Raw genomic sequence first — 25,586 nt, 5'->3', positions numbered from 1 at the left:
TCCTGCCCCAGGGAACATGTATCAATGCAAAAAACAGCATTTTTTTCAGGAGCATTATTTTTAATAATGCTTAAAGTGAAACAATAAAGTGAAATATTCCTTTAAATTTCGTACCTGGGGGGTGTACAGTATGCCTGTGAAGTAGCGCTTGTTTCCCAAGCTTAGAACTGTCCCTGCACAAAGTGTAATTTCTAAAGGTCAGGTATGGATATTAAGGGGAACCCTGTGTCAAATTAAAAAAAAATGACGTGGGGTTCCCCCCAAATATCCATACCAGACCCTTCAGGTCTGGTATGGATTTTAAGGGGAAATCCACCCCAAATTTCAAAAAGAAATGGCGTGGAGTTCCCCCAAAAATCCATACCAGACACTTTATCCGAGCACGCAACCTGGCAGGCCGCAGGAAGAGGGGGGACGAGAGAGAGCCCCCCCTCCTTAACCGTACCAGGCCACATGCCCTCAACATTGGGAGGATGCTTTGGGGGTCCATGACCCCTCAAAGCACCATGTCCCCATGTTGATGGGGACAAGGGCCTTATCCCCACAACCCTTGCCCGGTGGTTCTGGGGGTCTGCGGGCGGGGGGCTTATCAAAGGGGACCCCCAGATCCCGCCCCCCTATGTGAATTGGTAATGGGGTAACAAAGAAAGTGTAACAAATTGTAAAAAAAAACACAGACACCTTTGGGAAAGTCCTTTATTAAAAATAAAAAAATAAAAATAAAAAAAAGATTCCAGCGTTGGTAATCCACTCTCGGTCTCCGCTCCAATGCTGTTGGTATCCTGCGATGGGTGATCTCCTCTCCGGGGTCCAGGGATGAGAATATCTCCTCTTCATTCAGGTCCAGGATCCAGCGATGAGATGTCTGCAGCGCATCACCTGTCTCCACCGAGGACACCCCGGGAATGACGCGGCTTCAGCCAGTGACAGCAATTATGTAGGTGAATGTGTGACCCCGTCCCCCTCTGATGCAAAGGAAAACCCAGGCTTTCCCAGTGACGTGACGGGTGACCCACCCCCCTCTGATGCAATGGCAAACCTGGGGTCTTCCAGATTCCGATAAGCCCCCCGCCCGCAGACCCCCACAACCACCGGGCAAGGGTTGTGGGGATGAGGCACGTGTCCCCATCAACATGGGGACATGGTGCTTTGAGGGGTCACAGACCCCCAAAGCATCCTCCCAATGTTGAGGGAATGTGGCCTGGTATGGTTCAGGAGTGGGTGAGTGAGTGAGTGAAAAATTTATATAGCGCTACACATGCGAACTGAATCGCCTCTGGGCGCTTGTTTGACCACTTCTACCTTGAGCTCAGAAGAGGTGGGTTTTGATCTTTCTCCTAAAGGCCAAGTGGTTCCCCTCCAACCGAATGGAGGTTGGCAAAGTGTTCCAAAGTCGAGGGCCTTGGACAGCAAATCTTCTTTCTCCTTTGGACTTGTATCTGGTTTTGGGGATTTGGAGTAAATTTTGGTTGGAGGATCGCAGAGCGCGATTGGGGTTGTAGGCTTTTATTTTGTCGCATAGGTATTGGGGGGCATTACCCCAAATACATTTATGCGTTAGACAGAGTGCTTTGAAAGTGATTCTGTCTTTCACTGGTAGCCAGTGAAGGCTTCTCAGTGATGGGGAGATTGATTCCCATGTTTTTTTTCCAGTCACCAGACGCGCGGCCGTGTTCTGAATGACCTGCAGGCGCGTGATTTGGTAATTTGGGAGTCAGAGATAGAGGGCATTTGCATAGTCCAGCCTGGAGTTAACAATTGTTCCCACCACGACTGCTATGTCTTCCTTAGGAATAAATGGGATTAGTCTGCGTAATAAGCATAGCAGATGGTGTGATCCGCTGACTACTGACCCTATTTGTGCATCCCTTGTCATGTAGGTGTCAAAGAAGACCCCGAGACTTTTGACTTTGGTGCTAGGGGTGATGATTTTTCCTAGAATGGGCGGAGGTGTCCAGGTTGTTGCCAGTTGATTCTTCCGATTGGCGTGAAACAGGAGAAGTTCTGTTTTTGAGCCGTTGAGTTTAAGATAACTCTTTGTTATCCAGTTCTCTATCAAAGAGAGACATTTCTCTAGATTGAGATGGTGATCCTTTTTGTTGCAAATGCGAAAATACAATTGTGTGTCATCCGCATAGGAATGGTAGAGCAGCTTTTGGCTGCTGATAATTTCAAAAAGAGGGCGAAGATAGATATTAAACAGCACCGGCGACAGAGGTGATCCTTGAGGGACTCCGCATGACACCGTGCGTTTTTCAGAAGTGAATGGTGCCAGTTTCACTACTTGTGATCGGTTTTCCAAAAAGGAGGAGAACCAGGGTAAGTCACATTCCGCGATCTTGGCTACTTCAGCTAGCCGAATTAGCAATAGTTTGTGGTCAACCGTATCAAAAGCTGCGCTAAGGTCCAACAGTACTAGAAGACAAGGTTCTCCTTCGTCTGCGGCCTCAAGAGCATCATCCCATATTTTGAACAATGCTGTTTCCGTCCCGTACCCTGGACGGAAACCCAATTGATAAGGATCGAGCAAATTATGGGTGTCTAAATGATGTTGCAGCTGTTGCACCACCACTTTCTCCATTACCTTGGAGAAAACGTTCAGGCCTGTTATGGGACGACGATGTTCAGGGTCTTTGGGGTCAAGGGTGGGTTTCTTTAAGATGGGTTTGGTTATCCCTTGTTTCAACAGGGAGGGCACTATGCCTTCCCTGAATGACTGGTTAATCAGCTGCTTGATGGGTGGTGCCAAAATATCGGCACATTCCTTCAGCAGTTTGGTGAGGATAATATCGTTAGGCGCTGTGCTATTTCGCAGAGTGCCGATGATATTTTTAGTGGCATCCAGGGAGACGGGTTTTTGAGTAAACATTGTTACTTGGGCCTGATTCTTGTGGTGATTGGGCTGGGGACTGCTGAGGGGGTTGAGGGGGATACTGTTTTGCAGAATGCTTACGTGGATCCTTTCAATTTTGTTCACGAAATGGTCCGATAATTCATTGCAAAATTCTTGGGTATCAGAATTGGGGGCTTCAAGACAGGCTGGGTTCATGGACTGACTAACCAACTTGAAGAGTTTGCGAGGACGGTTTAGGGCATTGGTGATGATCTTGGAGAAATGATTTTTTTGGGCTAGGAAAATTTATTTGTGGTATTTCTTTGTTGTTTCATTGTAGATGGCGCGGTTTTTGTCTGTGGTCCTTCTTTTCCAAGCTGCTTCCGCTCTTCTATGTTCTTGCTTAAGGGACAATAGCTGGTCGTTAAACCAACTGGAGTTGTATTTACGGATACAGGTTTTACGTTTAGTCGGCTGACTGCAGTAGAGCTGTGTTTATGGCATCCAGGGTTTCAGTGGCTGATTTATGTGAAGGGATCGTTTTTATTTTATTTCCTAGTATTGTTTTGAAGAGCTCCGAATGGAGCTTTTTCTGAGATCTGGTCCAGTGCATTGTCACTGGTTTCGGCGTTTTTGTTAAAGGGGTATTTTTGGTAATCATATTTTGGACTCATTTTCCAGAATTTTTACTTCCAGATTTTGTCTGAAAATAAGATCGAGGGTGTGCCCAGAAGCATGTGTGGGCCCACATACTAGTTGCTGCAGACCTAGTCCTTCCAAGTGGTCAATGCAGGCGACGGCCACCGGATCCTGTGAGGAGTTGGCCCAAAGGTTGAGATCCCCAAGCAGCAAAAAATGTTTGCTGTTTAGTGTATAAGTGGACAGAAATGATGTCAAAGATGTGAGAAACTGCGATTTTGGACCCGGTGGTCTATAGCAGAGAAGGATATGGATGGTCTCCTGTGGATTTGTTTGAAGTTGTAGGGAGAGAGATTCCATGAATGGAAGTGTGTTTTGAAGGACTGGTTTAGTGATCGAGAGGGAACTCCTATGGATCACTGCCAGGCCTCCTCCTCTTTGTCCTATTCTGTTTTCTGTTATTATGCGATAGTTCTCAGGAACCAGTTCGTCAAGAATGGTGTTACAGTCAGCTGTGAGCCAGCTTTCGGTAATAAAGAGACAGTCTAAATCGTATTGTAGGATGAGATCATGAATTTCTATTTGGTGTCTTACTGCTGATCTTGTATTGACCAGAGCGCATGATATGGGCTTTGGTTTGGCTAGGCAGGTGTAGTGTTTGACTGTCGATCGTCGATTGATTCTCCACAGTCGTTCAGTCCTTAAGACTTTTTTGGTGTTGGCCGTCAATTTTGAGGCCAATGTCTTTAGTCCCCAAATAGTTGCTGGCGAGTACCTCAGTTTTGTCATAGTCACTGACGCACTGGGGGCAGAATACCTATAAGGGGGGGGGGGCTTTGCAGTAGTGCTGGGAGTGATGATTCACAGAATCCCAGCTCCCTGATTTTTGATCCAGAGGAAGGCGAAAAAAACCCTGTCCAAGCTAAGCCAATGTGCACTCTCTCGCCCCCACTCTTTTCCCACGGCCTGCCAGGTTGCGTGCTCGGATAAAGGATCTGGTATGGATTTTTGGGGGAACTCCATGCCATTTTTTTTATTTGGGGTGGAGTTCCCCTTAAAATCCATACCAGACCTGAAGGGTCTGGTATGGATATGTGGGGGGAACACCATGTAATTTTTTTTTTTATTTGGGGTGGAGTTCCCCTTAATATCCATACCAGACCTGAAGGGCCTGGTAATTGAATTTGGGGGGGACCCCCGCGCATTTTTATTTATTTTTCTCAATGACTTTTAATGCCTTTTCTCTGTATTGCCGGGAGCCGACAATTCATTATAGCCGCGAGTGGTTTTAAATGACTTTTTTTTTCTTCAGAAATTACACTTTGTACAGGGACAGTTCTAAGCATGGGAAACAAGCGCTGCTTTACAGGCATACTTTACACACCCCTAGGTACGAAATTTAAAGGAATATTTCACTTGTATTGTTTCCCTTTTAGCATTATTAAAATCACTGCTCTCAAAAAAATGGCCGTTTTAAAAACTTTTTGTTGCATTGATACATGTCCCCTGGGGCAGGACCCAGGTCCCCAAACACTTTTTATGACAATAACTTGCATATAAGCCTTTAACCACTTAAGCCCCGGACCTTTAGGCAGCTAAAAGCCCAGGCCAGGTTTTGCGATTCGGCACTGCGTCGCTTTAACATACAAATGTGCTGTCGTGCGATGTGGCTCCCAAACAAAATTGACTTCCTTTTTTCCCCACAAATAGAGCGTTCTTTTGGTGGTATTTGATCACCTCTGCTGTATGTATTCTTCTACCTATTTTTGGTAAAAAAAAATCGAAATAAGCGTTTATCGATTGGTTTGCGCAAAATTTATAGCGTTTACAAATAGGGGATAGTTTTATTGCATTTTTATTATTTATTTTTACTGCTAATGGCGGCGATCAGCGTTTTTTTTCATGACTGCGACATTATGGCGGACACTTCGGACAATTTTGACACATTTTTGGGACTATTGTCATTTTCACAGCAAAAAATGCATTTAAATTGCATTGTTTATTGTGAAAATGACAGTTGCAGTTTGGGAGTTAACCACAGGGGGCGCTGAAGGAGTTATGTCTCACCTAGTGTGTGTTTACAACTGTAGGGGGGTGTGGCTGTAGGTCTGACATCATCGATCGTGTCTCCCTATAAAAGGGATCACACGATCGATGCAGCCGCCACAGAGAAGCACGGGGAAGCCGTGTTTACATACGGCTCTCCCCGTTCTTCAGCTCCGGGGAGCGTTTGCGAGGGGGCGGCTAGAAACGAATAACCACACCCTCATCCCGGATCGCTCCCCGACGATTTCCGACCGCCGCATGTACCGGGGGGGTCCCGATCGGACCCCTGACCCGCGGAAAGGCAGGGACGTACATGTACGCCCATCTGTCTGTACGTGCCATTCTGTGGACGTACATATACATGTGGTGGTCGTTAAGCGGTTAAAATTAGCACTTTAGATTTCTCCCATAGACTTTTACAGGGTGTTTCGCGGCTTTTCGAATTTGCAGCGAACACCCCAAATGGTTCGCTGTTCAGCGAACAGGCAATGTTCGAGTCGAACATGAGTTTGACTCGAACTCAAAGCTCATCCCTAGTGTACAGTATTCTGACTCCTAAGCCTATGTGCAGATAAATACTGCCATGAGCAACATACTACAGACATACACTCCCACTGACAGATATGTGGGACTTGCAATTTCAAGTAACCTTTGTAAATGAGATCCTGATGCCTTGTACACACGATGCCATGTTTTCGCAACTGTCCTGTGTATGCTCCATAGAAGTTTTCCTGACAGGAAAACCACCAGGAATCCAGCTGGGGAATCTATGGGGAAAGCCTGAGGTGGAGCATACACATGGCCGGGTTTCCTGATCAAAGCTCTCATGGCAGTTTTCCTGCCAGGAAAACCAGCCGTGTGTAGAGGGAAAAAAGCTACGGAGCAGGTTCTCGGTTTTCCTGGCGGACTTTTTACTGCCGGGAAAACTGATTGTGTGTACAAGGCATTACAGTATTTTAACTGATTATGTCAGGAGGATTCCCTTTTCCAAATGATGCTTAGGGCCTTATGTTTGTGTTGGGGGGGATGTTCAATTATATATTTTAATGTGTGTCTGTTAAAATTGTATTTGTTGGTATCCCTAATTGGATATCCACCGTTTATTGAAAAAGCCAAGGGGTTGGAAATCTGAGGTTTTATAGGGGACATGGGTTAAATCCATCTGGGAGAGGCATCTATCCCTAACTTGCTATTAACCTGGTTTGGAAATAAACCTAAGTATGCTTTTTGAAGGTGGATTTTAACATTATTTTCGCTCATCCTCTGTTTGGTAAAGATCTTGGGCCAGATTCAGAAAGGACTTACGACGACGTATCTCAAGATACACCGTCGTAAGTCCAAATGTGCGCCGTCGTATCTATACGCGTATTCTTGAAACTAGATATGCCTGAAATTTGCCAAGATACACCGACGTAAGTCTCCTACGCCCTCGTATCTTGGGTGCATATTTACTTTGGCCGCAAGGGGCGCTTCCGTAAATGTACGCGTTGAATATGCAAATGACCTAGATACGCAGATTCACGAACGTACTTGCGTCCAACGGATTTAGCTATGCCGTTTACGTAAGGCTTACGTCCGGCGTAAAGTTACCCCTGCTATATGAGGCGCAGGTAATGCAAAGTATGGACGTCGGAACAAGCGTATATTTTTACGTTGTTTACGTAAGTCGTACGTGAATGGGGCTGGGCGTAAGTTACGTTCACGTCATTGACATTGAGCCGTCGTATCTTAGGGCGTAAATTCGATGTGATTCTGAGCATGCGCGCGCATGCGCCGTTCGTTTGGCGCTTAATTTACCTGGGGTCACGATTCATTTCAATACAACACGCCCACTACCAGTCTACTTTGAATTAGGCGGGCTTACGCCGGCCCATTTACGATATGCCGCCGTAACTTAGGGAGCAAGTGCTTTGTGAATACTGTACTTGCCTCTTTATGTTAGGTCGGCGTAGCGCATATGAGATGCGCTATGCCCGCACAGAGATACGCCAATCTCTGTGAATCTGGCCCCTTGTATTTGGAAACATTGCCTGGTTGGACCCTCTCCTAGGTGGATTCTCCCCCCTTTGTCTGGACCCCTAGACCTGGCAGAATTTAAAATGGTCTAATGCCACGTACACACGGTCGGAGATTCCGACAAGAAACCTGTGGATTTTTTTCCGACTGAATTTTGTCTCAAACTTGTGTTGCATACACACGGTCACACCAAATTCCGACCATCAAGAATGCGGTGACGTACAACACTATGACGAGTCGAGAAAAATTAAGTTCAATGCTTCCGAGCATGCGTCGAGTTGATTCCTAGCATGCGTAGGATTTTTCTCCGTCGGAATTGCATACAGACGACTGGAATTTCCGACAAGAACTTTTCCCGTCGGAAAATTTGAGAACTAGCTCCCAAATTTTTCTTGGCAGAAATTCCGACAGAAAAATTCAGTTGGAGCCTACACACGGTCGGAATTTCCGACTAAAAGCTCACATCTGACTTTTCTTGTCAAAATTTCCGATCATGTGTATACGGCATTAGGCAACTACTGGTCTACTTTGTCAGGTATACAAGATTTGCCTTTAGTAAATCAACACTCTTACCTTTTTTTTACCCTTATTTTTCCCTTAAACATCTCTTGCTTATCCACCTTTACTCCCCCAACCCCCCTGTTTTTTCTGTTAATATTTTCTTGGGTCTCTCCCACCCTATCCTGCCTGTCTCCCACATGCATCTGTTCTCCCCTTCTCTCTTCGGCCTTCAAAGCTTTGCCCAATCAGGGCACAGTGTAAGCTGGTTGTTAAGGAGCGGGGCTGGAAAGCTGACCGCCGGGTCCTTAACAACCGAGCTGTCAATGGGTTTTCCCGCTGACAGCTGTATGAAAAAAAAGGTGCCTGTTAAATAATAAAGAAGAAAACAGCGTGCGCCCCCCCATCCCCAGTCCATGCCAGGCCCTCCAGGTCTGGTATGGATTTGGAGGGATAACCCTCTCCAAAGTTAAAAAAAGAATGGCATGAGGTCCTACCCAAAATCAATACCCAATCCTTATCCGGGCATGCAGCCTGGCTGGTCAGGAATGGGGGGGAGACAAGCGAGATCCCCACTTATGAACCATACCAGGCCACATGCCCTCAACATGGGGAGGTGGGTGCTTGGGGCGGGGGGCTCATGTTGATGAGGCAAGGGCCACATTCCCACAACCACGGCTGGTGGTTGTGGGGTCTGCGGGCAGAAACCCCAATATCCTGCCCCCCTTATGTGAATGCGTTTCGGGTACGTAGTACCCCTACCCATTCACCAAAAAGTGTACAAAAAAAGACACGTTTTTGACAAGTTTTTTTATAAAAAAATAGTGTCCCTCGATGTAAATCCATCGTCAATCACGCTGCCCGCCGACCTTCCTTCTGGCACAGCTTCCTGCTGAATGCCTCCTCTGTGCTTTGAAAGTTTTTAAATAGGTAAGAGGAAGGGCTACCTGGCAATGTCACCTGGTGGCTCCACCCCTTGTGACATCACAGGCCCAGTATGCACCAGTCCACGATGTCAGAAGGGGCAGTGCCACCTGGTGATGTAGCCAGGTGACCCCACTCCTTACCTATTTAAAAAAATGTTTGCATTTAATACTACATTGCCCCCATACCCATTTTATAGGCCAATTACTTGCATATAAGCCTTCAAAATGGGCACTTTTGATTTTTACTTTTTGGCTCTCATAGGCTTCAATGGGGTTTGCCATTTAGGTTAGAACATTTCCCCTGTTTGGGAGCACTGCTGCGAACCCAACAGGGGGGGGGGGTGTTTGGAGCATGTCTACTGCTGGATTCACAAAATGACTGTTGCTTATCTTAGTTATGGCAGCTAGTTGGACATTTAATGTCAAATGAAGGCTGACTGAGAAGATCAACTGCAAGCAGTTGTGAGCTGGCTTTACTCTGGACAGTGGGGGATGTGGGGGACCAAGTGGGGGATGATGTATTGAGAGAGTATTGAGAAAGCAGGTAACCTTTCCCCTCCTTCCTCTCGCCCCACCCACTCTTTTCCCCCACCACCAAATATCCCAATTTATCTCCAAATTTTCCCACTCCAACATAAGCAAGTTCGTTCATAATGTACCTATACTCATGGTATATCTGCAGGTTCAGTAATTTGGCTGCTGTCTGAGTAAAGCATCCACTATCTTTCTGGTTCTTCTGTTTTGCGTTACAATAATTTCGATTGAAAGTTTTAAGGATAAGTTAGACGTTTAAGATTATATATAAGTTCTTCTGATTTAAATTGATTTGCAGACAGTTTTGTGTGCATTATCCATTTCAAATTCATGTGGGCTTACCCATTTCTGTCCAATGAACAGCTCATGAATTGTAATATTGTATTCTATTTTTCTGAATAAAACATTTATGAAACAAAACAAAACAAAAAATAACAACATTTTATAAGCTATACTGTATCATTTCAATGCTTGAGCAATGGGAATTCTAAATGCAACAGCTGGCTGTTAAATACAGATGGAAAAAAGAAAGTTCTGAGACTATTATCAGTTCTAAATGTAGATAAAGAAAGGCTTATCCCTGTTACTTAGCAAACAAAGCATGGCATGTACCATCCTACAGGTGGCAGATGGCACAAGATGATCTGCTTTAATAGACTGGCATTATACTCATTATTGAGGGAACACATAAAATCCAATTCTTTATAAAATGAAAATGGAGTAGATGAGGTCCTCTTGTTTCTTGTTTCCCCTTCTATACCAGACTTTATCTAATATCTTATGTGTTAGTTGTTATATAGTTTATATTTCAGTTCCTTTGTCTCTGCCTAGTTGGGGAAACTCCATAACGTACAAAGATTTCCAAAAATGTATTTATTTATTTCTCCTGAGGCCTCGGTTTATGTACACTATGCCATGTATTTGTACGTGATGTTTCTTTTCTTATTTGTTGTTCATTTTTTTTATCCTTTTCACTGTATTGTATAAAACTTCAATATAAAGTTTGAAAGAGAAAATGCAAATAATATTTCATTGCACTTACTAAATTGTGTTCTATCTGACCTTTTACTTGCTATTTAAAGTGTAGGTAATGTTTTCTTATGTCAAGGAAACAGGGGCATTATACTAATACTATAGCTCTATTGTGAATATCAAACACAGTGATGTTCCTCTAGCAAACACACCAAATGCTGCTTGCTCAACTGCTGTTGATTGGTGAATGAATTTGATGGTGTTTCTACTCACGTTGGCCAGTAGACTTCTATCTTCCATTGGAACATATAAAATGAAGGCTTTATGTTCATTTAAAACTTTTAATTCAATATACTACTAGAATATTACCAAGAATACCTCACCTTAAAGTTGAATTCCAGTAATTTAGTGACTGTCTAAGGTCTGCTGGATTACTATGGGTTAAGCCCACTTAGATCATGTCAGGAGTGAAACCATATAATTGCCACCACATCCCAAATAGGCAATCAATACGGTTAAACCCAGATGAGACCTTAAAAGTTCCTTAATAGCCTTTTCCTTGGTTAATCCAGAGTTAACAGTATGGGTTAAGTCCAACAAGGTGCATGCCACCTGCTGGACTTATCTCTTTTGTACAACTCACTGTTTTACTGAGCATTTGGAGTGCAGCTATCATTATACTCCTGGTGCTTTGTCAGGAGAGACGTTGCTATATCATACAGCAGCACCTCTGCCCACCCCTATACTTTTTAATTAATTTACAGAAGCCTTTGTATTTTGTGCATGGGTTCACATAATATTCTAATTAGGCAGGAGGACTCCACAACTCTGCGGCTTCAAGAGCATCAGAAGTATAGTAATAACGGTACTTCCAGCGATTAGTAAAAATAAAAAGTGTAAATTAAAGGGATACGTTAACAAGGTGGCATGAACCACATTGACTTAAACCCTAATAATCCAGCATTTTATAGTTCAGCTTTACAGTGGGTGACCGCGATATTGTGTCAATCTCGCTCCCTTTCTCGGCGAGATTGACCACCTACGAGCCCCATCGTGGGAGCCAGCGCCGAGCCGGCTTGCCGCGATGGAGAAAAAGCCGTCATAGAAGCGACAGGGATCCAACTTGGATTCCCGCCAATTCTAGCCACGGCGTTTGGTATGAATCCTGAGGGGGAACTCTACGCCAAATTTTAAATAAAAAAACGGTGTGGGTTCCCCCCCAGGAGCATACCAGGCCCTTAGGTCTGGTATGGGTTGTAAGGAGAACCCCCCAACGCCGAAAAACCGGCGTGGGGGTCCCCCCACAATCCATACCAGACCCGTATCCAAAGCACGTTGCCCGGCCGGTCAGGAAAGGAGTGGGAACGAGCAAGGGCCCCCCTCCTGAGCCGTACCAGGCCACATGCCCTCAACATGGGGGGGTTGGGATGCGGCCCACCCCAGAGAACCCTGTCCCCATGTTGATAAGGACAGGGCCTCTTCCCGACAACCCTGGCCGTTGGTTGTCGGGGTCTGCAGGCAGGGGGATTATCGGAATCTGGGAGCCCCCCTACATCGTACCCCTACCCATTCACCTGGAGGCAAAGTGTAAAAGAAAATAAACACACGACACAGGGTTTTTAAAGTAATTTATTAGTCAGCTCTGGGGGCCCCCCTCTCTTCTTTAGCTCTTTTACCAGGGGGGCCCTTCTTCTGCGAGGGGGTGTGTGTGTTGGTCTTCACCACCGTCTGGTTCTCTTCCGCTCTCCGGGGGTCTTCTCTGCTCTCCGGGGGTCTTCTCCACTCTCCGGGGGTCTTCTTCCATCTTCTCCGCTGTCATCTCGGCGCTCCCCAGTTCTTCTCCTGCTCGCTCTCCGGTGCCTTCTTCTTCAGGGCTGGCCGCCGCTATCTTCGTGTTAGCTCAATTACTGTGACGTCTTCTGCCTTCTTCTCTTCTTCCGATGTTGACACAACACTTCTTCCCACTGTTATGCCGGGTGCGCGGTTCACAATGATTCATATAGGCCTCTTATGATGTCACAGTCCCATCATGCTCCGGTACCTACCCACGTGGTACCCCATATTCATTCCCCTAGGGTGGGGGCCGGTATCTGGGATTCCGATAAGCCCCCCGCCTGCAGACCCCGACAACCAACGGCCAGGGTTGTCGGGAAGAGGCCCTGTCCTTATCAACATGTGGACAGAGTGCTCTGGGGTGGGGGGCCACAGTGTGCCCCCCTGCCCCAGAGCACCCAACCCCCCCCATGTTGAGGGCATGCGGTCTGGTACGGCTCAGGAGGGGGGGCGCTCGCTCGTCCCCACTCCTTTCCTGACCGGCCGGGCAGCGTGCTTTCGATACGGGTCTTGTATGGATTGTGGGGGGACCCCCACGCCGTTTTTTTGGCGTAAGGGGGTTCTCCTTACAACCCAGACCTAAGAGCCTGGTATGCCCCTGGGGGGGGGAAACCCATGCCGAGTTTTTATTTAAAATTTGGCGTTGAATTCCCCCTCAGGATTCATACCAAACGCCACGGCTAGAATTGGCGGGAATCCAAGTCGGATCTCCCGTCGCTTCTATGATGCGCTCGCTGGAATGTGGTTTGTCTATTCCAGCGAGTGCGCAATGTCGGCACCCTGACGCCGAGAATCAGCGCGATGCTGTCGTGCTGGAAACACATTCGCGACAACAGGTAAAGTAATTTATTTTAACTGTTCTTAAACTTAAACTGTTTGGTGGGTGTCTAGAAGTAGAGAAATTCTCAGTGATTAACATCACTTTTTAAGAAAGAACTTTAAAAACTGGAGAGATCCCAGACCTTGGAATATTTATTCAAATCGGCCAACACTCACTACTGTTCATACAAATGAACATCAAGATGTGTGCTTAAAATGTGTGTAGATCATTTCTGAAGTCAAAGACCTGTCTATAATACCATTGTTTTCTTCAAAGAATAACTCCACTTTCCTTAAAAAAAATGCTACACAAGCCATTTTGTATTTTAAGAATTTTCTTAAAATTTTAATTAGACATCAATGTAATTTTCAAAAATAATTTGGTACAATATGGCAACCTGAAGGTGCCCCGTACAGTTGTAGTGTATGGAACCCCCTAGAAATGTAATATTCTGCTTGTGTGACTGACTCACTGATTTTCTGCACTAAGCTACAATTAACATTTGGCATCCCCTGCAATAAATTTAAGAACTTCTAAAAGTATATTGACATAGACTTTCATTGTTTTAATGAGGAAAGCTGCAATCAGGTGGTTGTAATAAATACAGACCCTCCCATTTAGGAATCAGTCTGTAAAAAGTTTTGTGTTGTCAATGAAAGAGAAGTTACACTTTAAAATGAACTTGTGCTTCATCTTAAAGAATAAATAAATGTGTTGCCTAAGAGATGACAACACAACAACTATCTTAAAAACCTTTTTTTGTGACGCTCTCTGATTTAAAGCCAAAGTATGATCAAAAGCTAACTAAGCTTAAACTTACTCCTACCCCATTCTAAGCCCTATGCTAACTATCCTGTAAAGGAAAGATGTGTACACTTACCTAATCAAGGGGGGTATGGTCTGGTCACATGATCAGGTCCCAGAGCAAGCTTACATAGTTACATAGTTAGTCTGGTTAAAAAAAGACAATCTAGTTCAACCAATAGAAGGAAAAAAATATATGCAGTATCTCACAAAAGTGAGTGCACCACTCACATTTTAGTAAATATATTATTATATATTTTCATGTGACAACACTGAAGAAATAACACTTTGCTACAATGTAAAGTAGTGTACAGCTTGTATAACAGTGTACATTTGCTGTCCCCTCAAAATAACCCAACACTCTTAACCACTTGCTTACTGGGCACATATACCCCCTTCCTGCCCAGGCGAAATTTCAGCTTTCAGCACTGCGTCGCTTTAAATTAAAACTGCGCGGTCGTGCAACGTGCCTCCCAAACAAAATTTACGTCCTTTTTTTCCCACAAGTAGAGCTTTCTTTTGGTGGTATTCGATCACCTCTGCGGTTTTTATTTTTTGCGCTATAAGCAAAAAAAGGGCAACAGATTTGAAAAAAAACCACAATATTTTTTACCTTTTTGCTGTAATAAATATCCCATTTAAAAAAAAAAAACTATTTTTTTTCTCAGTTTAGGCCGATACGTATTCTACATATTTTTGGTAAAAAAAAAATCGCAATAAGCGTATAGTGATTGGTTTGCGCAAAAGTTATAGTGGCTACAAAATAGGGGAGAGAATTCTGAATTTTTTTTTTTTACTAGTAATACGGCGATCTGCAAATTTTGGCAGGACTGCGATATTGCGGCGGACACATCGGACACTTTTGACACATTTTTGGGACCATTCACATTAATACAGCGAAAAGTGCTATAAAAATGCATTGACTGTATAAATGTGACTGGCAGGGAAGGGGTTAACACTAGGGGGGCGAGGAAGGGGTTAAATGTGTATCCTGGGAGTGATTCTTACTGTGGGGAGGGGGACTGACTGGTGGAGGTGAGATGCTGTGTCCCTATGTACAAGGGACACAGCATCTGTTTCCTCTCCCTGACAGAACGTGGAGCTGTACACACAGAGCTCCACGTACCTGCTCTGTTATTGCCAATCGTGGGTACCTGGCGGACATCGCGGCCGCCAGGCACGTGCATCGGCATCTCGGGGACGCGCCAAGATGTCCATTTTTTAGATCGTGAAAAATGCTCTGGAGCCCACACACAATCGTTTTTAATGACATAAAAGAAAAACGTCATTTTTTAGAACCCGAATAACGGTCGTGTGTGGCATAAGTCTTGATCTGAATCTCCAGTCCTGTTGGTATTAATACTATAGCTTTTGTACTTTGGTGCATAAGGTCGGTAAATAAATGATTTATTATGATGGCAATGGCAAAACTTAGACCTCAGCTTTTAGTAAAAAAAAAAAAAAGATATTTTAACTTTTAATTATCGAGGAATTATATTATTGTATTGCTTTCTTAGTGTTTACAATTTAAATGTGTAAGAAATGCTAATATGTCAAATTATTGTTTAGTCTCCCCAGGTGCTACAACAATTGTCCTTGTGGCTTGTATCAGTATTTTGGTGATTATTGTTGTACTGGGAATCTTCAGATTGCGAGCAGTTCACCAACAGGACTTTGCAGAAAAAGAGACAACAAAAGACACTGAAATGGACTGGGATGAAACTGCTTTAACCATCACAGTTAATCCAATGGAGGTATATGTTGTTGCCTTGTTAATTGGGTCGATATGTGTTTCAGTTTCTATTACTATTATTACTACAGTGTTTTCTCTTTCTCTTGAAAATGTGCCTGGTAAAGTAGAACTATAGGCAAAATCACATATATGCTGCGGCCTCTAAATAGCATTAGCACTTTAGCCCCCCCATAAAATACATTTACATTGCCTGTTAATCCTGTTAGTAGAACAATTGATTTTACACTTCCTTTAAAGTGGAGCAAAATGTACTTCCTCTGTAACATTCTGGGTGACTCACCAGCATCGGAATATTCTGTCCAGGTGTTGGTCTTTAGGAATTTCCATTGGTTGACGCAGAATGACACCAGACATCCTGACACACGGGAACTGTAGTTTAAACTGAGCTGCACATGTTCTGTTTAGTTTAAATGGTACTTAAGACTGTGAGTTAACAGGTAGGTTTATTTGATGCAGAAGAGACATTGCATGAGAATAGTCTGCCTACTGCCATTCTTTTGTTAACTGCCTTCATTTCCACTTTAAGAGAGTGACTATTCTGGCTGTTCAGCAATGAATTTGCTGCAACATTGCCACCCCATAGAGTTAGAATAGGATAGATAGATAGATAGATAGATAGATAGATAGATAGATAGATAGATAGATAGATAGATAGATAGATAGATAGATAGATAGATAGATAGATAGATAGATAGATAGATAGATAGATAGATAGATAGATAGATAGATAGATAGATAGACCTCTTTTTAGTAAGTGACAAACAAATAAAAGCATAAATCCAACACCTTTTAGGCAGTTAAAGTTTTCTTTTGGGAAAAAAAATATAAATAAAAGTCATTATTCAGCCCTTGTATTTATCATTTTGCTGAACAGCTTGGTCTGAATGTAGAGAAAAGTACAAACAGAAGCATGAAATTAAAAGAAAATCATTCATATTTTGAAAAATTCTTTGTTTAATAAAGTTTTATATTATGCATTATGTATAAAAACATTGCATTGATACATAACAAAATACACATACAAGGTTGTGATATGGTAAACAAAAAAAAGGCATATTAGCTTGAAGAATTAATGACATTTTTTATATGTTACAACAAAGAGTACTTACAGTTTAAGAAAAACATTGTATGGTTTTCATTATGCCAGTACATGGTTGAGACATGATATATGTCTCAAAGTATCTTATAAACAAGGCATAACGATAGAAGATTATTCCACTGATATAACAGGAGTAGAAATACCATCTAAGGATAAGGGTATGGAAGGAAGGAAAGAAAGGGAAGGAAGGAAAGGAAGGAAAGGAAAGGAAAGGAAAGAAAGGAAGCAAAGGAAGGAAAGGAAAGAAAGGAAAGGAAGAAAAGGAAGGGTATTGGTAAAAAGAGGGAGAGGAGTTGGATAGTCACAAGAGTCCATGAACATAATTTTCTATTAAAAACTGTTAGGTTGGTATTTACTTGGCAGTCAGAAATTTCCACATTATGAATCTCATTTATGCATTTATAGAAGTCTAATGTTGATGCCAGCGTAATTTGACACCATTTCAATCTATCAGATACCTGGCTATGGTTAGGATATTGGGGGTTATTTACAAAAAGGCAAATCCACATTGCACTACAAGTGCAAATTGCACTTGAAAGCACACTAGGAAGTGAAGTTACTGTAGATGGGGTAGCTGAGGGGGACATGCAAGGAAAATAAAAAACAGCATTTTAGCTTGCACATGATTGGATGATAAAATCAGCTGAGCTTCCCCTCATTTCAGACCTACCCCTCAGATTTACAGCAACTGCACTTCCAAGTGCAATTTCAAGTGCACTTTGCACTTGTAGTTTGCATGTGCAGTGCAAAGTGGATTTGCCTTTCGTAAATAACCGGAATTGTGTAGTGTGTAGGATATGGTGTAGACAATTTTAGGTTTGTCATGGTCGGTATTGGTAAGTCTAGTAAAAAGTAAGCTGGGTCTAAAAAAATGGTTGAATGAGTAGTAATTTAAGGGCATTTTTTTTTGGGGTATTTTGCCAAATGGGTCATATTTTAGAGCATTCCCGGTATATATGATATAGGTTAGCTATGGAGTTGTTGCATCTCCGGTTCTCATTATATAGGGTGCAAATGGAAGTTTGTTCACATTGTTTGATATGTCTTCCTATTCTTCATACTCTAGTTTTCAAGTTTTTGAGTAAAGTTTCTCATTTGAGCAGTATCTAGTTCATCTTGTATGTTATATCTCGACAGCGAAACAGGGAGTTGTCCAGCCACAGGCGGACAAGTGGTATTTTGTTTTACAATAAGACCATATGTTTCTGGTATGAATCATGAAAGTTGGGAAATGTGAGTCTAATATTGGGAGTGGGAGCTAAATTAGTGAGTCGAAGTGTGGACCTTAAGGTCAGATGGTGTAGATGGGTGACTAAAAAACATTTTGTGATATCTGGAAAATTTACACTCCCCTGAGATTTCTAAGCAAGGAGTACTTGTCTAGCTACTCTGCCTAGTGTTTTTCCACGTGAAGTTAAGTGGAGCTTGTTGTAACATTTAAGATCTCTAAGGGGAATTTAAATGGGTAGGATGGGAATTTAAATGGGTAGGATTTTCTAGTGGTAGACTACATTTTTATTATAGAGAACAGTCATTTTGTACAAACAAAAATCATAAACACTGGGCTAAAATGCTCTAAAAGGTGAATCCAAATTGAGACAGCCGCACTCACTATTGCCTGACCAATAATAAGCGTATGAAATAAAACTGTGTTGTACTGTCTCTTTAGATCACAATCATGATCTTCAAAATGTCCCAAAATAAAATAAAAGAGAATATTCCTTAGTGTAATACTGCCAATAGTTCTTTATTAAAATGAAGAAATTGGTTCTCAAAACTGTAAACAATGTTACAGCATGATCTCTAGAATGCTCCACTTCCCACTGTGGGTGTGATGACATCATGCTCCTTCCTTTGCCCGGCATTCGTTTTGTCTCAGAGGATGTCTTCCTGGGGCATCAGAGTGATTAGTGATGTGAGACAGAGCAGTGTATTGCTCCAGTGACCTATCTAGAGGTCTGTTTTAAGCACTGTGAGACCTATTAAATGCAGGGGTCTATTGGCTCTAATATGCGGTTTGGATATGTACAGTAGTTACATAGTTACATAGTTAGTCAGGTTGAAAAAAGACACAAGTCCATCCAGTTCAACCACAAAAAAATAAACAAACAAAACAAAACACAATACAATCCCATACACCCAACTCCATACCCACAGTTGATCCAGAGGAAGGCAAAAAACCCCAGCAGAGCATGATCCAATTTGCTACAGCAGGGGAAAAAATTTCCTCCTGATCCCCCGAGAGGCAATCGGATTTACCCTGGATCAACTTTACCTACAAATTTTGGTACTCAGTTATTTTATGAACATTTGGGAAAGAATCCAGACCTTTCTTAAAGCAATCTACTGAGCTGGCCAGAACCACCTCTGGAGGGAGTCTGTTCCACATTTTCACAGCTCTTACTGTGAAAAAACCTTTCCGTATTTGGAGGTGAAATCTCCTTTCCTCTAGACTTAAAGAGTGCCCCCTTGTCCTCAGTAGGTGGAAGAAAAACTTTTTTTTTTTACATAGACAAACTATATTATTATCATTGTTGCTAAGCACTAATTCCCTATAACAAGAGTGTGCAGTAGTTTGATTAATTGTGTCATGATATCACATTGTGATTTAAAGAGACAGTGCAACACAGTTTTGTTTCAACAGAGCCATTTTAACTATCAATGTTAATTATAAACTCTTCCATTTTTATAACACATTTTTAGGTTCCCAAAGCAATGGAGAATATTAGGTCCATTATATGTTGGATACTTAAAGTGTGAGATATAGTCCCAAGTATTTTATTTTATCTGTTTCCAGTTGTAATTGAATGTGGATTGCAAAGCAGATAGTTTGTGCTATGGTATGTTCATAAGTAGTGCTTCGGTTTTGATTAAATTAAGTTTAAAGCCTGGTATAAGAGAAAAGGTTGAAAGAAATTTCTATGTTTATATGAATATGATTACTGTTTATATATAGGTATTACCCAAATATAGTTACCATAATATATTTTTTTTCTTCTTTTAAGCACTGATAAATCAACATATGATATATCAACACTATATAAAAGTGCAATTAAATGATAATGAAAACAATAAAAAAAAATATTATTCATGCAATTCTATCATTCTTAAGCTTTTTTCTATTAACCTCTTTTCTTTCATTCAAATGACATAACTGGCAAATGAAATTTAGATAATGTGATTCTTTTCTCAGGGGTGATTGTTTATGCATATAGCAGTCTGAGTTCATTCTGTGTTTGCTCTCTGTAGAAATATGAGACAAATGTGGCAGGCGAGGGTGAAAGTGAAGAGGAAGAAGAGTTAGAAGATGAAGACGATGATGAGGAGGAGGAAGAAGAAAGCACAAGTGGTGGCGACTCTGAGGAGAGCGATGAGGAGGATGTGGACAACCAGGCAAATTTAAAGCAGCACAGCGCGACACGAAGAGGGCACATGGAATGGAATCAGTTAACACTTACGTACTAATACTTTCTTCTTCCTATTCTTCCTTTTGTAAACACAAATATTATTTATTTCAGAGGCAAATTATTTAAAGTGGACCTGTCATCTACACATGCTGGAGGCCACCATTTTGTAAGCTGAACATATTTTCAGCCTATCAATTCACTAGGAACTAGTGATATCACTAAGGGCCGATGCATCATAGTGGCAGCCTCCATTGTATGACTGCATGTAGGTGACAGGTTAGCTCTAAAAACCCTGGATTCAGTGACAGGATTATGAACTACTTATGGGATGTCGTCCATTTCCTACAACAACCTAAACAAAACAATGGGTTTACCATACGCTAAAGTTTTGTAATGAATGAAGGGATGTTGTATAAGTCTAGCTGTTGCTATAACATCAACTCTGGGATGTTATAGGTGAAAGTGGTATATAATAATTTTCACACAGCTGACTTTGTGTTTGCCATCACTGTCAACCCATTTGCCCTAGATGAAGATGTATTGCATATCATTAAAACATGTTGGAGAAAATGAAAATGTTTAAAAGAAACTCCTCACAAAAAAATACATAGGAGGTTAATGCTGACCCCCTTTTCTTAAAATTGACTTTAATACTTTCAGTTTTTAATGAAGAAAAAATATTAAGCAGCACTCCAAATAATACAACAAATAAAAACGTCAATTTTTTTTACTTGAAATTTTTTATCTAGAAAAAGATGTGGATAAAGATTCTCTGTTTTGCTTGTGTAGCTTGTTCTTCATACTTGTTCTATGTATTTGACATGTATGTATTGAAGCAGGTTGCAAAATAGCAAGTCAACAATTTTTTTTAGATGGGAGTCATTAATGAAAGCCCCATATTTCTGTCATAAAAAGGTTTATATTGTGTTTTGGGCTTGTAAGTCATATGAGCAGATCCTTGCCCTGGCAAAACATTAAAAAGGGTAAATAGTATTTGCATAAAGAATTGTGATACTTGCTTTTTTCCTTTCTCTCCACTTACTGGCTTAACGGCTCAGTGTAGTGTATAAGGGTTATACTGTAAAGGTCCTTACATATCAGCACTGATGTTACCTGACACAAATACAAGGGGGGGGAGTAGTTAATGTCAGGTCAGTAAGTTTCAATATAACCCCAGTTGTAAACCTTCAGCTATGCCATGATAAGTGATATGCAGGCCTCCATGTGGTTTTCCCGGGTGGCACTAGTGTTATCTGATGCACATGCAAGGGATCTAGTCATGGTAATCTCATCAAGGCTCAGTACACTATGGCCCCAATATAAACCTCCAGCTATGCCATAATAGTAAATCAGTGGACCTTTTTTTGTTATTCCTATGGTTTTGAAATGCATGGCACTGGCATTATCTGATGCACATGCAAGGGGTTATTATCAAGTCAGCAAGACTCAGTATGACCCAAGCTGCAACCCCCAGCTCTGCCATAAAAGGAAATGGGGGGGGGGGGGGCTTTATGTTTTATTCCTGGGATATTAAATGTTGTCAAAAGTGGAAAAAACATTGGTGAAAAACAAGGGATATAAAGCAAGCAGGATTCATTAGAGAATATCAAACTTCTAAAATTTGCAACCTAATGATAATTCTGAGACACTCTGGCCTTTCGAGGAAATCCCAGTTGTTAAACATCCCATATGTATATTTTTGGATAAAGGTGACAGATCTTTGTAGAGCCACCAGAATATCCCATATAGATCGATTCAAATGACATTTCAGGAACCCAGAGTAGTGAATTTCTGCTATGACTGCCTTTCACGGAAATTTAAGAGCATAAATGGGATTGAAGTATAGGGCAACACAGAAATGTCAAACCTACTCTAAATGATGAATGTCCAAGTCGCAAGACCTGTAAGTCCTATGTATCTGATTCGAGTCATACCAGCGTGTTATCACCAGCAAAGCTAAATAAAAACAATTATTTAAGACATAAATATCCTATTTTTTCTAAAAACTGTTATATATATGGATAATTTTAAAATAGCTAAAACAGAGATCTTGCTAAATGATACTGTCCTTGGGATACCAATGCAAATTCCTCAGAGCATTTGGGTTGATGTACTGTATGATGGTAAAACTTAATGGAATCTTTTCTGTCTGCCCAAGCTGACTTGTAAAGAGGAACATTCTCCTCCATTATGTGGGAGTGGACTGAGTACTGAAAATGTGCAAACCACCAGCATGCCAAAGTGTACTGATTAAAAATATGCCTGATCTACATGCAAGAAAATAGGAATAAAAACCATGTCCTGTCAGTCAATCCTCTCAAATTTTTGTCAATGCTATTTTTTCATACAGGAGAGATTTTGGTTATGAAATTGTACCTAAATAGTCTTAGTTATCCCCTTGGCTTCAAATGTGGCTCCAGTTTGAGGTGGGACCATTTGGGAGTTTTAAGCCCTACTTGAATATCAGTTTCTTGGGAAGGATTGTTAAGAATTTTTGCAAACTCTGTTTATGCATTTCAGCATGTAGAATTGTTAACAAGTTCTAGTTTTAGTAAAAATTCTCAATGTCTGTCTACTTATGTCTGCTAAGCTGGTGAAAGGGACCATCTGGTGCCATTTACAGATTGTGTGGAAAAGTCAGATGAATTATTGCTGTTTATTTTTGTTTAGCAAAGCTAGTATTCCCTTGCCAGCATCGGCTAAAGAAATTACAATAATATAGTATATTATATCTTTAAAGAACTGTCTCTAAAGAACTTTAGAAAAATGTTATATTAACTGGTCAGCTGTACCTACGGTTAATGCACACACATACTTTATACAGTTTGTGCAAACAAAAAAAGATGTACACAATACAAGGTGCCCATAAAACCATATGTTTTTATCCAAAAGAAAATTTAACGAAAAGGTGGATATGTTATCCTTAGAAGGCTTATCATCTGATAAGGCAAATTTGAAAAATAACACATTTGATTGCTATGGATAATTATCTTTCATAAACCATGTCATGTGAAGCAGGCCTAAAAATATAAATCCTGCGGATTTTATGATCTTATATAAAACATCCAAGATCTCATACTTTAGTCACATTTATTTATTACCGGAACTATCAATTGTCCTTAGATTAAATAAATCTGTTATGGTATGACCGGCTTAAGAAACTTAAAAGAAAACATTATGAACTATTTATAATATCACTAACCAATTATTTTGTAACTTTGCCATTATGTTTTGCATATATATTTTCTAACACTAATATATATAAGTAGACAATTCTGTACAATAATAAACTTACTGAACAACACATTTATTTACAAAGGCATTCTGAGTCTCTTAATAAAACAAAAAATCTTAACTATGCATTCACTTAAATTTTGACATAATTCACCTTGTTTATTATTTCTCTAAAAGCAAAGCTTTTGCTCACATAAATGTTAATTGTCATTCATCCCAAAGAGTAGATACCTCTAGATGTCTGCATGCCAGCATTTCTTTTCTGTAGAGCACCGGGGTACCTATGAAACCTGGGCTAAGTTGTAATGCAGAAAACAATCAGATTCTGTGATCTCTGGTTCTGCCCCATACCCTCCTGCCCTACTGTTAGCCCACTAACTAATAGTAACAGGACTTAAGGCTACTGGCTCTGCAGGAAAGCAAATATGTCATTGATACCATGCTCTCTATTTTAGCAATTGTCAGTTTCTATTTTTTGCACATTAAACAAAAACTATTCTAGGCTGCCTTGTAGTTACCAATTGTATTTAGAGTTTTATTCTCCAAATGCAATTTTCAGTCTTAGTTTTTAATCTGATTATTGAGTTTGGGAGAGCTTAGAGCAACTTTTACATATAAACAGCCAGCAGCAACTGGTCTTATGCAAAAATCTGATTATTCAGTGCTTAAAATCAGGTTCACACTGCTTTGAAGTAATGTGCGTTACATGCATTGGTGATCTCAGATGCCATTCGTTTTAAATGGAACTCAACGAATTAAGGCAGCATGCCACTACTGCAGTGCACTGCAATGCACTAGTGTGCACTGCATTCTGTTCCTATATACAAGTCAGGTGCTGTTTTGGGTGTGTTTAGATGCATTGACAGCCCACTCAAAATAAACCTTAATGCAAAACATGGTAACACACAACTCAAGCATAAACATGCATGCATAACCATGCTGGACAAGTGTGAGCCCGGACTTCATTATTATAAGGGTGGCAACTTATGTATGAAAGAATTACAGTATATTTGCACTTTCTATCTGAATTCACTGTCTAATCACATGTACACTGTCTTCAAACTACCAATAGTACATAACAAGTTAAAACACAGAGTAATACAGAGCTTTGTTTTTCAATGTTGGTATGACTATTAGAAGGGACAAGACAATGTGTGAGGTCAGTCAGCATCTGGTAGACCTAATGTGATTTTCACATGACCTTTTCCTCTCCAACTGAAACTTTAAGGTCAAAATTAAACTAAAAACGGGTAAACAGAAATATTTCATATAGAAACCTGCACAGATAAAATATGTAAGGCTGAACATTCTGTTTATTGCATAAGGGCTCGTTCACACCGAAACATGGTGCAGGAAATCTGTGATCTCTGCTTATTTCCTGAACAGTATTCCAATTGCACTGGGTGTGTGATCTGCTGTGGGTGTCAATAGATTTCTAATGACACCCCAAATGCAGATTGCCTGCACTGGATTGCATTGAACCATGCAATCTGGTTGCAGTATGTTTTTAAACGTGGTGCATGTACTACTTTGGTGCGATCCAGTGCAATTTCGGCCTATTCAAATGAATGAGTTACACTGCACTGAATCACATATGAATTACACAGCCCTGAGTGGTTTTCTTTAAGACAAAATATAAATGGGCCTGTAAAAGAACTTTGACATAGAATGCTGACATTTTTTTTATATTATTGATATATTCTTGTTACTTTTTTGCTAGTATCTGTGGCCAATGTTCAAAATGAGCTCCCACCTCATTTGTGGTTGTAGTAGAGTCCAAGTTTTGAACTTAAACTGTATGCACTGTCCAGTACAACCTTAATAAACTACAAAAGCTGACATGCAACGGTATCTTTACAAAACAATAGATTTACAGACAAATCGTTTTTCAAGCAATATATATTTATCATTTTTATTTATCATTTTGTGTGTGTGTGTGTGTGTTAGCTGGAGTTCTGTTCTAAGCAATTATGTCTCACTTCTATGTAAAATAGCAGTTTTTCTACCATGAAGAGCAGCTACAAAATGTACCAAAATGTTATATTAAATTTGGCAAAGCAATTGTAATTTTGCAAAATAAATTTTTTGATGATTGAAGGAAATATGTGTATTGCTGCCAAATATTGTTTAGTGCATTAAATGCAAATGTATTTTCCACCAGTTTTCAAAATA

At 41.1% G+C, this 25,586-nt stretch overlaps 1 protein-coding gene across 1 annotated transcript in view; it reads left to right on the top strand.

Annotated features, from left to right (window-relative positions):
• The window catches only part of CLSTN2 (calsyntenin 2), a 1,124,690-nt gene extending 1,099,174 nt beyond the window's left edge, over positions 1 to 25,516 (top strand). The window contains 2 exon segments of the mRNA XM_040349061.1: positions 15,491 to 15,675; positions 20,023 to 25,516. Coding sequence (XP_040204995.1) covers positions 15,491 to 15,675; positions 20,023 to 20,238 — 401 coding nt within the window. The 3' untranslated portion in view covers positions 20,239 to 25,516.
• The last annotated feature ends 70 nt before the right edge of the window (positions 25,517 to 25,586 follow it).

The sequence above is a fragment of the Rana temporaria genome, chromosome 4 (assembly GCF_905171775.1).
Source record: "Rana temporaria chromosome 4, aRanTem1.1, whole genome shotgun sequence".
NCBI lineage: Eukaryota > Metazoa > Chordata > Amphibia > Anura > Ranidae > Rana > Rana temporaria.
Note: the sequence above shows the minus strand (reverse complement) of the source record. Positions and strands in the feature narration are given on the sequence as shown.